Raw genomic sequence first — 12,658 nt, forward strand, 5'->3', positions numbered from 1 at the left:
GTCTAACTTTAAGTCAAATTCAGATGTGGGGACACTAGGCACGAATGATAACCCTCTATTCAAAACTTTACGTTCACTCTCTGTGAGGGTGTGTGTGCTTAGATTGATGACTATTTCCTCTGTCGTGGTCGTCTGGGGTGTCTGTGTCTGATGCCGTGCCCTCTTAATATGGGGTCTGTTGTGCCTCCCCCTCCCCATGAGCGTGTAGTGACCCCTAAAAAAATGACTCAGTGTTGAATGCACTCTAGAGTCATGAGGGGCAAATTGATTTTGATGCCTATGTGAGCCAGGTGAGGTAAGTGATGTACTGGAGAGATTTCTCTGTCAGTGGAGTTTCCCCCGCTAGTGTCTATTGTATCAAAATGTACTCTTATGGTTCTTTGTCTCCTCCTAGTTTGACTACTTTGTGTGGAAGTGAGCCATTTGTATACTTTTCCCTGTGCATAATCGCTATTAACAGTCTCTAACTTCCTGTTCTTAAATGTAATGAGTTCACTCTGATATTTATCTATTTGTGATTTAATTTTGGACAACCAATTCTCTTGAGGGTCACTAGTGAGTGTGGTGTTATGTGTTGTTTCAAATGATTGTATTTCAATCCTGACTTTACCCAATATAGCTGTGACCTCCTCAATCACTAAAAGTATTAGATCCAGAGAGCACTTATTTAATATGAAACACCATTTTTTTTCTAAACTCTGGATTATCACGTCCAATGGTTGGTACATTGTGGACTCTGAAGCCCCTGGGGCTTCAGGGAAGAACAGAATGCCATTCGAACTCTCCAGGATGACCCTTCCATTGCCATCAGGCCCGCCGATAAGGGCGGAGCCATTGTCCTTTTGGATTATAGTGATTATAGAGCACACATCCTGGAACAGTTGGCTGACAGTCATACATACACACAATTGCTTACTGACCCTACAGCGGTGTATAAATCACAATTAGACAGCCTTATCACGTTAGGGTTTGAACAGGGATTTCTGTACAAACACATACGTGATTTTTGCATAACTAAATATCCTAAGACACCCATCTTATACTCGATCCCCAAGATCCACAAGAGGTTGGACCGTCCACCTGGCCGCCCAATTGTGTCGGCAAGGCAGTCGCTTACCCAGCCAATTGCACAATTTGTGGACGCGTTACTTCAACCAGTGGTAAGGGAGATTCGTTCGTATATCATGGATACTAACTATTTCATCAAGAAGGTGCGGACTGTTGACATCCAGCAAGATGATTTACTTGTGAGTCTGGATGTCAACAGCCTGTATACCATTATACCTCATCATGGAGGGTTAAGGGCCGTACAGGAACACCTCACTGGTAACCCTCTCTATGAGGGTCCTCGGGTGGAGTACATGCTTTCCCTCATTGAGTACTGTTTATTCAAGAACTACTTTCGTTTCGAAAGAAAGTTTTATTTACAGATAGCTGGTCTTTAAGGATTCAGGTCGCCTTGGTACTACATTATACCATAAACCCACCGACCGCAATTCCATACTTAGGGCGGACAGCTGCCATCCCCCAGCACTATTGAAGGGTATTGTAAAATCGCAGTTCATCAGAACCATGCGCAATAACTCTGACATTGCGACTGGGGTCTCCCAACTGGCTGGAGTGGGTGAGAAATTCCGTTCCAGGGGTTACAGAACATCTGTGATTCAAGAAACCATGGAAGCTGTGTCCACATTAACGCAATCTGAATTAATTCAACCTAAACCTAAGAGGGACACATCAGACAAGTTAATCATGTCCACTACTTTTACTCCTGCAACCAAAAAAGCTGGTCAAATCCTTCGCCAACATTGGCCCATTATGTCCTCAGACCCAAAATTGCCATTCACAAGTAATCTACGACCTATGGTAGGCTTTAAGAGGGGCACAAATCTCAAAGATCTACTTATGAAGACAGACCCCAAACTGAGCTACACTTCTGGAATTAGAAAAAACATCAAAGGCTCCTATCGTTGCTTAGGTTGCACGACCTGCAATGGCCTCATTGGTACTAAAACGTTTCATCACCCACATACAAACCGGACATTTACCATCAGACACTCCAGTACGTGTACTACTACACACGTAGTGTATCTCTTATTTTGCCCATGCTCCAGTTTTTATGTAGGCAAGACATGGCCAATCATCGACATGCTATAAGGACTGCCTTAAAACAAGGTGACTCTTAACAGCCAGTGGCGAGACACTGCGCCAACCAGGGACATTCAGTCTCCTCCATTCGCTACATTTTGATCGATTATATACCTGCATTGGGGAGGGGCGGTGATCGCAATAAACAACTACTTAGATGTGAGGCTCAATGGATGTTCAGATTGGGCACCGTACAACCAGGTGGCTTGAACACTATGCCAGATTTCAAGAGCCTTTTATGACCCTATCCAAATGTGCTACATACTTGGGGTACTTTGAGTGGGCATTGTGGCTCTGTGTCTGTTTCGCGCAATGTCACTCCTTGATTGGGTGTGATATGCACGGTACTCACAGCACTGTGATGGGGGATCCTTTAGCATCCCTACCTTTCAGTGGAAGCCTGGCTCATCTCGATGGGTTACTCTAACTTTTTATGCACTTAACAATTTCCTGGTTAATTTGGTCATACACTATGACTCTATATCACACCATTTTGGGACACCAATATAATATATCTTTGCATTTATTCCGATAACATGCTCTTGTGCACCCTTTTATTTGCCATACGATGGCTTGTGCTTTTCATATAGGTCCATATATCTGTTTTTTTCTAAATGTGCAAGTTTGATATACACTTTGGGTACCGTATATAAGATGTGGCATTGTTCACACGTAGGAGTATAATGGCTATCACTATAGGCATCTCTTGCTTAATATAATAACACATTAACGTCATTATTGGTCTCTCTGCATTTATTACTATGCAATATGAGTATCATCATAAGCATTTAGATATAGTCCTGTCCGTGGTTTTAACAGGTTATGAAGATTCATAACCACAAACAGTAATTTTTGAAAACAGGTCCTTGTTTCATAAACCCAATCCTTATTTGTTTGTATACATGTAAATAATTGGGTGATTAATCCCAGGTTTCAGCATAACAGCCTATGGTAATATTTGTTTCTATTAATATAAGAATTTTTGTATATTATACAGATTGTGCACTGTAGTTCACAATAACGGTTACCATGGAGATTGTTGCCATGGTGAATGCACACATCGTATTACATGCTTTCCTATTAAATTGGTTCCCCGCATGTTGACACTAAGATACAAACTTGTTATGCATGTTCACCATGTACACATTGTATTTGACACACTTATGTTAAATTATATTCATTTTTGTTAATACTGACGAAAACCGGAAGTGATGCACTTGAACTTCCGGTTTTGGCTGTCACTGTGGAACGCAGTATGCGTTGCAAACACGGATCATTTTGCGCACTTTTGGTGATCACTAGGTTTGTGTGTTTCTTTGTTACACCGTACACTATAAAAGAGTTTGGTTTTCACATGTTTTTGTATGCTGATGAAGCGGTTTTGAACCCCGAAAACGTTACATTAAATCCTTTGTATGTGAAAAAGACCTGAGTGCATCTTTTGTTTATATATATATATATATATATATATATATATATATATATATATATATATATATATATATATATATATATATGTGTGTGTGTAGAGCTGCACTGAGTATAATGGCGCGGTCGGGCCGGGCAGTGACTAGAAAGCTGGCCAGATGCTCTCTGTGATAAAAACCTACTCAGAAGAGCACAGAGAGCGGGTCTGAAAAGAAGTCTTTTTTTTATAAAAATTCACATGGAATATTAGGTTGTATAAAGCTGCTGCTAATATAATGTTATATAATTCTGCACTATGTGCAGAATTATATAACATTATTTCTTCTGTTATGTGTGATCAGTCCACGGGTCATCATTACTTCTGGGATATAACTCCTCCCCAACAGGAAATGCAAGAGGATTCACCCAGCAGAGCTGCATATAGCTCCTCCCCTCTACGTCAGTCCCAGTCATTCTCTTGCACCCAACGACTAGATAGGATGTGTGAGAGGACTATGGTGATTATACTTAGTTTTTATGACTTCAATCAAAAGTTTGTTATTTTAAAATAGCACCGGAGCGTGTTATTACTTCTCTGGCAGAGTTTGAGGAAGAATCTGTCAGAGTTTTTTACTATGATTTTAACCGGAGTAGTTAAGATCATATTGCTGTTCTCGGCCATCTGAGGGAGGTAAAGGCTTCAGATCAGGGGACAGCGGGCAGATGAATCTGCATTGAGGTATGTAGCAGTTTTTATTTTCTGAATGGAATTGATGAGAAAATCCTGCCATACCGTTAAAATGACATGTATGTATACACTTCAGTATTCTGGGGATGGTATTTCACCGGAACTACTCTGTTAAAGGTCACTAATCCTTTTTAATAACTATTTATCATGTTAAAACGTTTTTGCTGGAATGTAGAATCGTTTACATTGCTGAGGTACTGTGTGAATAAATATTTGGGCATTATTTTCCACTTGGCAGTTTTTTTCTGCTTTAATTGTGACAGTTTCGTTTCTCTTCACTGCTGTGTGGGAGAGGGAGGGGCCGTTTTTGGCGCTCTTTGCTACGCATCAAAAAATACCAGTCAGTTACTTTTATATTTCCTGCATGATCCGGTTCATATTTGATAGATCTCAGGGGTCTTCAAACTTCTTTGAAGGGAGGTAAATTCTCTCAGCAGAGCTGTGAGAATTCTTATAGTGACTGTGAATAAAAACGTTGTTTGTATTTTTTATGTCAAATTTAATTATTGTTATTTTACTAATGGGAACAAACCTTTGCTAAAAGTTTTGTTGTTTTAAAGTTTGATGCTATAACTGTTTTTCAGTTCATTATTTCAACTGTCATTTAATCGTTAGTACCTCTTTGAGGCACAGTACGTTTTTTTGCTAAAAAAGTTTATAACCAAGTTGTAAGTTTTTTGCTAGTGTGTTAAACATGTCTGACTCAGAGGAAGATATCTGTGTCATTTGTTCCAATGCCAAGGTGGAGCCCAATAGAAATTTATGTACTAACTGTATTGATGCTACTTTAAATAAAAGTCAATCTGTACAATGTGAACAAATTTCACCAAACAGCGAGGGGAGAGTTATGCCGACTAACTCGCCTCACGCGGCAGTACCTGCATCTCCCGCCCGGGAGGTGCGTGATATTTTGGCGCCTAGTACATCTGGGGCGGCCATTACAGATAACATTACAAGATATGGCTACTGTTATGACTGAAGTTTTGTCTAAATTACCAGAACTAAGAGGCAAGCAGTGATCACTCTGGGGTGAGAACAGAGTGCGCTGACAATGCTAGGGCCATGTCTGATACTGCGTCACAGCTTGCAGAGCATGAGGACGGAGAGCTTCATTCTGTGGGTGACGGTTCTGATCCAAACAGATTGGACTCAGATATTTCAAATTTTAAATTTAAATTGGAGAACCTCCGTGTATTACTAGGGGAGGTTTTAGCAGCTCTCAACGATTGTAACACCGTTGCAATACCAGAGAAACTGTGTAGGTTGGATAAATACTTTGCGGTACCTCGCGAGTACTGACGTTTTTCCTATACCTAAGAGACTATCTGAAATTGTTACTAAGGAGTGGGATAGACCCGGTGTGCCGTTCTCACCCCCTCCAATATTTAGAAAGATGTTTCCAATAGACGCCACCACTCGGGACTTATGGCAAACGGTCCCCAAGGTGGAGGGAGCAGTTTCTACTTTAGCTAAGCGTACCACTATCCCGGTGGAGGGATAGCTGTGCTTTCTCAGATCCAATGGATAAAAAATTAGAGGGTTACCTTAAGAAAATGTTTGTTCAACAAGGTTTTTATATTACAACCCCTTGCATGTATCGCGCCGATTACGGCTGCGGCAGCATTTTGGATTGAGTCGCTTGAAGAGAACCTTAGTTCATCTACGCTAGACGACATTACGGACAGGCTTAGAGTCCTTAAACTAGCTAATTCCTTCATTTCGGAGGCCGTAGTACATTTAACCAAACTTACGGCTAAGAACTCAGGATTCGCCATACAGGCACGTAGGGCGCTGTGGCTAAAATCCTGGTCAGCTGATGTTACTTCTAAGTCCAAATTACTTAATATACCTTTCAAGGGGCAGTCTTTATTTGGGCCCGGTTTGAAAGAGATTATCGCTGACATTACAGGAGGTAAGGGCCACGCCCTACCTCAAGACAAAGCCAAAGCTAAGGCTAGACAGTCTAATTTTCGTCCCTTTCGGAACTTCAAAACAGGAGCAGCATCAACCTCCACTGCACCAAAACAGGAAGGAGCTGTTGCTCGTTACAGGCAAGGCTGGAAGCCTAACCAGTCCTGGAACAAGAGCAAGCAGGCCAGGAAACCTGCTGCTGCCCCAAAGACAGCATGAACCGAGAGCCCCCGATCCGGGACCGGATCTAGTGGGGGGCAGACTCTCTCTCTTCGCCCAGGCCTGGGCAAGAGATGTTCAGGATCCCTGGGCACTAGAGATCATATCTCAGGGATACCTTCTAGACTTCAAAATTATCTCCCCCAAGAGGGAGATTTCATCTGTCAAGGTTGTCAACAAACCAGATAAAGAAAGAAGCGTTTGTACGCTGCGTACAAGATCTGTTAATAATGGGAGTGATCCATCCGGTTCCGCGGTCGGAACAAGGACAAGGGTTCTACTCAAACCTGTTTGTGGTTCCCAAAAAAGAGGGAACTTTCAGGCCAATCTTAGATTTAAAGATTCTAAACAAATTCCTAAGAGTTCCATCGTTTCAAAATGGAAACTATTCGGACAATCTTACCCATGATCCAAGAGGGTCAGTACATGACCACAGTGGATTTAAAGGATGCTTACCTTCACATACCGATCCACAAAGATCATCACCGGTATCTAAGGTTTGCCTTCTTAGACAGGCACTACCAGTTTGTAGCTCTTCCATTCGGATTGGCTACGGCTCCAAGAATCTTCACAAAGGTTCTGGGTGCCCTTCTGGCGGTACTAAGACCGCGAGGGATTTCGGTAGCTCCATATCTAGACGACATTCTAATACAAGCTTCAAGCTTTCAACTGCCAAGTCTCATACAGAGTTAGTTCTGGCATTTCTAAGGTCGCATGGATGGAAAGTGAACGAAAAGAAGAGTTCTCTTTTTCCTCTCACAAGAGTTCCATTCTTGGGGACTCTTATAGATTCTGTAGAAATGAAGATTTACCTGACAGAGGACAGGTTAACAAAGCTTCAAAATGCATGCCGTGTCCTTCATTCCATTCAACACCCGTCAGTAGCTCAATGCATGGAGGTGATCGGCTTAATGGTAGCGGCAATGGACATAGTAACCTTTTGCACGCCTACACCTCAGACCTCTGCAATTATGCATGCTAAGTCAGTGGAATGGGGATTACTCAGATTTGTCCCCTACTCTGAATCTGAATCAAGAGACCAGAAATTCTCTTCTATGGTGGCTTCATCGGCCACACCTGTCCAGGGGGATGCCATTCAGCAGGCCAGACTGGACAATTGTAACAACAGACGCCAGCCTACTAGGTTGGGGCGCTGTCTGGAATTCTCTGAAGGCTCAGGGACTATGGAATCAGGAGGAGAGTCTCCTTCCAATAAACATTCTGAATTGAGAGCAGTTCTCAATGCCCTTCTGGCTTGGCCCCAGTTAACAACTCGGGGGGGTTCATCAGGTTTCAGTCGGACAACATCACGACTGTAGCTTACATCAACCATCAGGGAGGGACAAGAAGCTCCCTAGCAATGATGGAAGTATCAAAGATAATTCGCTGGGCAGAGTCTCACTCTTGCCACCTGTCAGCAATCCACATCCCGGGAGTGGAGAACTGGGAGGCGGATTTCTTGAGTCGCCAGACTTTTCATCCGGGGGGAGTGGGAACTTCATCCGGAGATCTTTGCCCAAATACTTCGACGTTGGGGCAAACCAGAGATAAATCTCATGGCGTCTCGCCAGAACGCCAAACTTCCTCGCTACGGGTCCAGATCCAGGGATCCGGGAGCAGTTCTGATAGATGCTTTGACAGCACCTTGGAACTTCAGGATGGCTTATGTGTTTCCACCCTTCCCGCTGCTTCCTCGATTGATTGCCAAAATCAAACAGGAGAGAGCATCAGTAATTCTAATAGCACCTGCATGGCCACGCAGGACTTGGTATGCAGATCTGGTGGACATGTCATCCTGTCCGCCTTGGTCTCTACCTCTAAGACAGGACCTTCTGATACAGGGTCCATTCAAACATCAAAATCTAACTTCTCTGAAGCTGACTGCTTGGAAATTGAACGCTTGATTTTATCAAAACGTGGTTTTTCTGAGTCGGTTATTGATACCCTGATTCAGGCTAGGAAGCCTGTTACCAGAAGGATTTACCATAAAATATGGCGGAAATACCTATACTGGTGCGAATCCAAAGGTTACTCCTGGAGTAAGGTTAGGATCGCTAGGATATTGGTCTTTTCTACAAGAAGGTTTAGAAAAAGGGTTTATCAGCTAGTTCATTAAAGGGTCAGATTTCAGCTCTGTCCATCTTGTTACACAGACGTCTGTCAGAAAATCCAGACGTCCAGTCCTTTTGTCAGGCTTTAGCTAGGATCAAGCCTGTATTTAAAGCTGTTGCTCCACCATGGAGTTTAAACTTAGTTCTTAACGTTTTACAGGGTGTTCCGTTTGAACCCCTTCATTCCATTGATATAAAAATGTTATCTTGGAAAGTTCTGTTTTTAATGGCTATTTCCTCGGCTCGAAGAGTCTCTGAGTTATCAGCCTTACATTGTGATTCCCCTTATCTGATTTTTCACTCAGACAAGGTAGTTCTGCGTACTAAACCTGGGTTCTTACCTAAGGTAGTCACTAACAGGAACATCAATCAAGAGATTGTTGTACCATCCTTGTGTCCAAATCCTTCTTCAAAGAAGGAACGTCTTCTACACAATCTGGATGTAGTTCGTGCCCTCAAGTTCTACTTGCAGGCAACTAAAGATTTTCGCCAAACTTCTTCCTTGTTTGTCGTTTACTCTGGACAGAGGAGAGGTCAAAAAGCTTCTGCTACCTCTCTCTCTTTTTGGCTTCGTAGCATAATACGTTTAGCCTATGAGACTGCTGGACAGCAGCCTCCTGAAAGAATTACAGCTCACTCCACTAGAGCTGTGGCTTCCACTTGGGCCTTTAAGAATGAGGCCTCTGTTGAACAGATTTGCAAGACTGCAACTTGGTCTTCGCTTCATACTTTTTCCAATTTTACAAATTTGACACTTTTGCTTCTTCGGAGGCTATTTTTGGGAGAAAGGTTCTTCAGGCAGTGGTTCCTTCTATATAATGAGCCTGCCTATCCCTCCCGTCATCCGTGTACTTTTGCTTTGGTATTGGTATCCCAGAAGTAATGATGACCCGTGGACTGATCACACATAACAGAAGAAAACATAATTTATGCTTACCTGATAAATTCCTTTCTTCTGTTGTGTGATCAGTCCACGGCCCCGCCCTGTTTTTAAGGCAGGTAAATATCTTTTAAATTATACTCCAGTCACCACTTCACCCTTGGTTACTCCTTTCTCGTTGATTCTTGGTCGAATGACTGGGACTGACGTAGAGGGGAGGAGCTATATGCAGCTCTGCTGGGTGAATCCTCTTGCATTTCCTGTTGGGGAGGAGTTATATCCCAGAAGTAATGATGACCCGTGGACTGATCACACAACAGAAGAAAGGAATTTATCAGGTAAGCATAAATTATGTTTTTTTAGGTTTACTGGCCCTTTAAATTTTTGCTATTTTGATCTGAAGAGAGGACCGTTTTATTTAGTGAATTGTATATAATTTGTTTAAGTGTTATAGAAAATGGTTATTGCAAACCTATCTGGACTTGCTATATCTGATCTTTTGTAAAGCTTGATCATTGCATTGATAACAAAAATTTAGTTTAAAATGGTGAATATTATGCAATTAATTTATAGTTTATTAACCTCTTGTTACTGTATGGTTAATACATTTTACCTCATTTACAACTTTCAAAGATATCTCATATTCTGTTCACAAATGAACAATGATATTCTCATTATTTTTGTTTATAATATTCATGTCAAGACAATTTGATTATTCTGTAGAGCTTATATTCTACTGCATTTTAACTGCACCAGTATCCATTAATTATACTATAAAATAGAGGCCATGATATACAAATGTTTACAATGGCTTTTCTGAGATATACATATATAACTTTCCATTGTCACATCATGCAGTAACTGTTTGTTGTCAAACTTTATTGCTCTAAGCATAGCTGTGAAGCATAATAAAATATCTAACATGATAGACAATGCCAAAATATATAACACACAAATAAATATATATATGTTAATACTAAACGTTTTCAATGTCTGTTGCTCAAATTATCATTCAATCAATTTGTTAAATTGTTCATTGGATATCTATTAAAGGGAACGTAAAGTTAAAATTAAACTGTAATGATTCACATAGAGCATGGAAATTTAAACGGCTTTCTAATGTACTTCTGTTATCAAATTTGCTTTGTTCCATAGTATTGTTTGTTGAAGAGATACCTAGGTAGGTGCCCGGAGCACTACATGGCAGATAATTTTATAATATTGTAAAGTACTACACTGCCCCAACCCGGCTACTTCATAATGCCACCCGGCTGGCAACTTTTACTTTGGAGAACAATGTATATAATATGTATGTGTGCTTGTGTACACTTCTCTTCTGTGTTTATTGTCCCATTTAATACATAGCAATAAGGCAAACCATGGTACGTCAGGGGACTTAAACACTGATCCTGTCCAGCGGTAAAAAGAGCAGAGGCATAGCATCTTGCTGGGTATGCTGCAAACAGACACTGCAGCTGCCTGGAAGATGAGAAATAGCAGCGCAACAGATCGTTGTTTAGCAGGAAATGGGAAAAAAATGGCAGGTAGCACAATACCGTGTCCCTAGCAGATTTACACTGTCATTTTACCTCTTTCTAGGTCCCCACAGTGTAAATCTGCTAGGGACCCGGTAATGTGCTGCACTGTTATTTTACCTCTTTCTAGGTCCCCACAAAGTGTAGCACATTACCGGGTCCCTAGCAAATTTACACTGTGGGGACCTAGAAAGAAGGAAAATAACACAGTGCAGCACATTACCGGGTCCTTAGCAGATTGATAACTGCGGGGGCCCAAGTTAAAATTAGAAATGGCAACGTGCAGCGCATTAACACTGTGTTGATCCTGGAAGTGGCAAAACATTGCAGGAATCCAGATATAGTAGAAAGAACAGTGGCATCACTGCAGGGCACGGGAACACAATGCTGAAGTGTCAACAAGACCCATAGCAATTAGCACATGTTAAACTAGTGATGCACAAACATGGAAACTGTGGACCGAAATCGAACCTGGATGTACTTGGCCATAAACCAAAAATGTATTTAATGAATGAAACAGAATTGAAAAACTGCAATCCAATAAAATAAAATAACCACACTTTTATTGAAAGTAACACACTAAAATTGGACAAAAAATCTTAAAACAATATGCTACACAATAATTTTACAGAAAATAACAGGCAAAAAAACACGAAAAACTAAATAACCGAAAATGCCATTTTTGGCTGAAACATTTCTGTGGCCAAAATCTTGGTGCATCCCTATTTAAAACAGAATAATGACATAATGCCAGGGGTTAATTTAAAGGCAAGCCAGTAGCGCCCAGGCTGTCTGGATTTGACAACACCTGATATAATACGGTAATTTAAAATATATTAGTTGTTTAAATCGTTGCTTGATTTTCTTGGATGCCATTGGCTCCCCAGAAATTAGGCGTGGCACATTCTATTGTTGATCTCCTCACCTCCAGTAAATCACCTAGCTCAGTGAAGTTGTGGTAGCTGGCAGCTGAAATGTCGTGCATCTGCTCATTGCGAGATTTAATCCACAGAGGTTAAAAAAATATCTTATGAGAATGACTAAAAGCTGCAGGCGCCTAGATTTTGAATAAATGTGTTGGGCTCAGTTCTGGAGTGTGCAAATTTAAAATTGTGTGGAATATAGCAGTGCTAAAACGCCATTGAAGTGCACAAATTACCTGCTCTAATTAGCCCAAAACAAAGTAAATTTTATTATAGATGTAGATGGGAAAAAAAATAAAAATTTTCCCTTCAGTTCTCTTTTATGCACCTTTAATTTCTGTTTTTTGTGTGCATGTTTATATATTTACTCTTTTCAATGTTGTCATAAAATAAAAACTGTTTTTGCAGGATTGTGAAGAAGTGGAAAATGATCAACTTAATGGAAAAGAATTCCAGAGTTGGGATGAGTTTTGCGCTTATTTAGAAACTTGGAGCAAAGAAAAGTACCTTGTTCATCAGTCATCCGCTCTCACAGAAAATAGTAATTGTGAAAATCCTGCCGTCTTAGATATGGTCTCCTCTTTTAAGTACAGCTGGGTACAACTTCTCTGTAACAGGTGAGTTCACCCTTTTCATAAGTAAAAGTTTAACATGAGGGTACTTTAAAATAAGACTTTTTTCATTTTAGTTGTGATAAAATGGTGGTCCAAAAAAAAAGCACCTTTTTTCTTTAAAAAAAAAAAAATAAAAATGTATTTTAATTAACAACTATACTG

The 12,658-nt window shown here is 40.9% G+C and overlaps 1 protein-coding gene across 4 annotated transcripts in view; it reads left to right on the forward strand.

Annotated features, from left to right (window-relative positions):
• Positions 1 to 12,658, forward strand: part of LOC128638563 (uncharacterized) — a 431,654-nt gene that overhangs the window by 127,553 nt on the left and 291,443 nt on the right. For all 4 annotated transcript variants that reach the window (XM_053690591.1, XM_053690590.1, XM_053690593.1 and 1 more), the window contains one exon: positions 12,291 to 12,499. In XM_053690591.1, coding sequence (XP_053546566.1) covers positions 12,291 to 12,499 — 209 coding nt within the window. The remainder of the gene's footprint in view (positions 1 to 12,290; positions 12,500 to 12,658) is intronic.

The sequence above is a fragment of the Bombina bombina genome, chromosome 8 (genome assembly GCF_027579735.1).
Source record: "Bombina bombina isolate aBomBom1 chromosome 8, aBomBom1.pri, whole genome shotgun sequence".
Taxonomy (NCBI): Eukaryota; Metazoa; Chordata; class Amphibia; order Anura; family Bombinatoridae; genus Bombina; species Bombina bombina.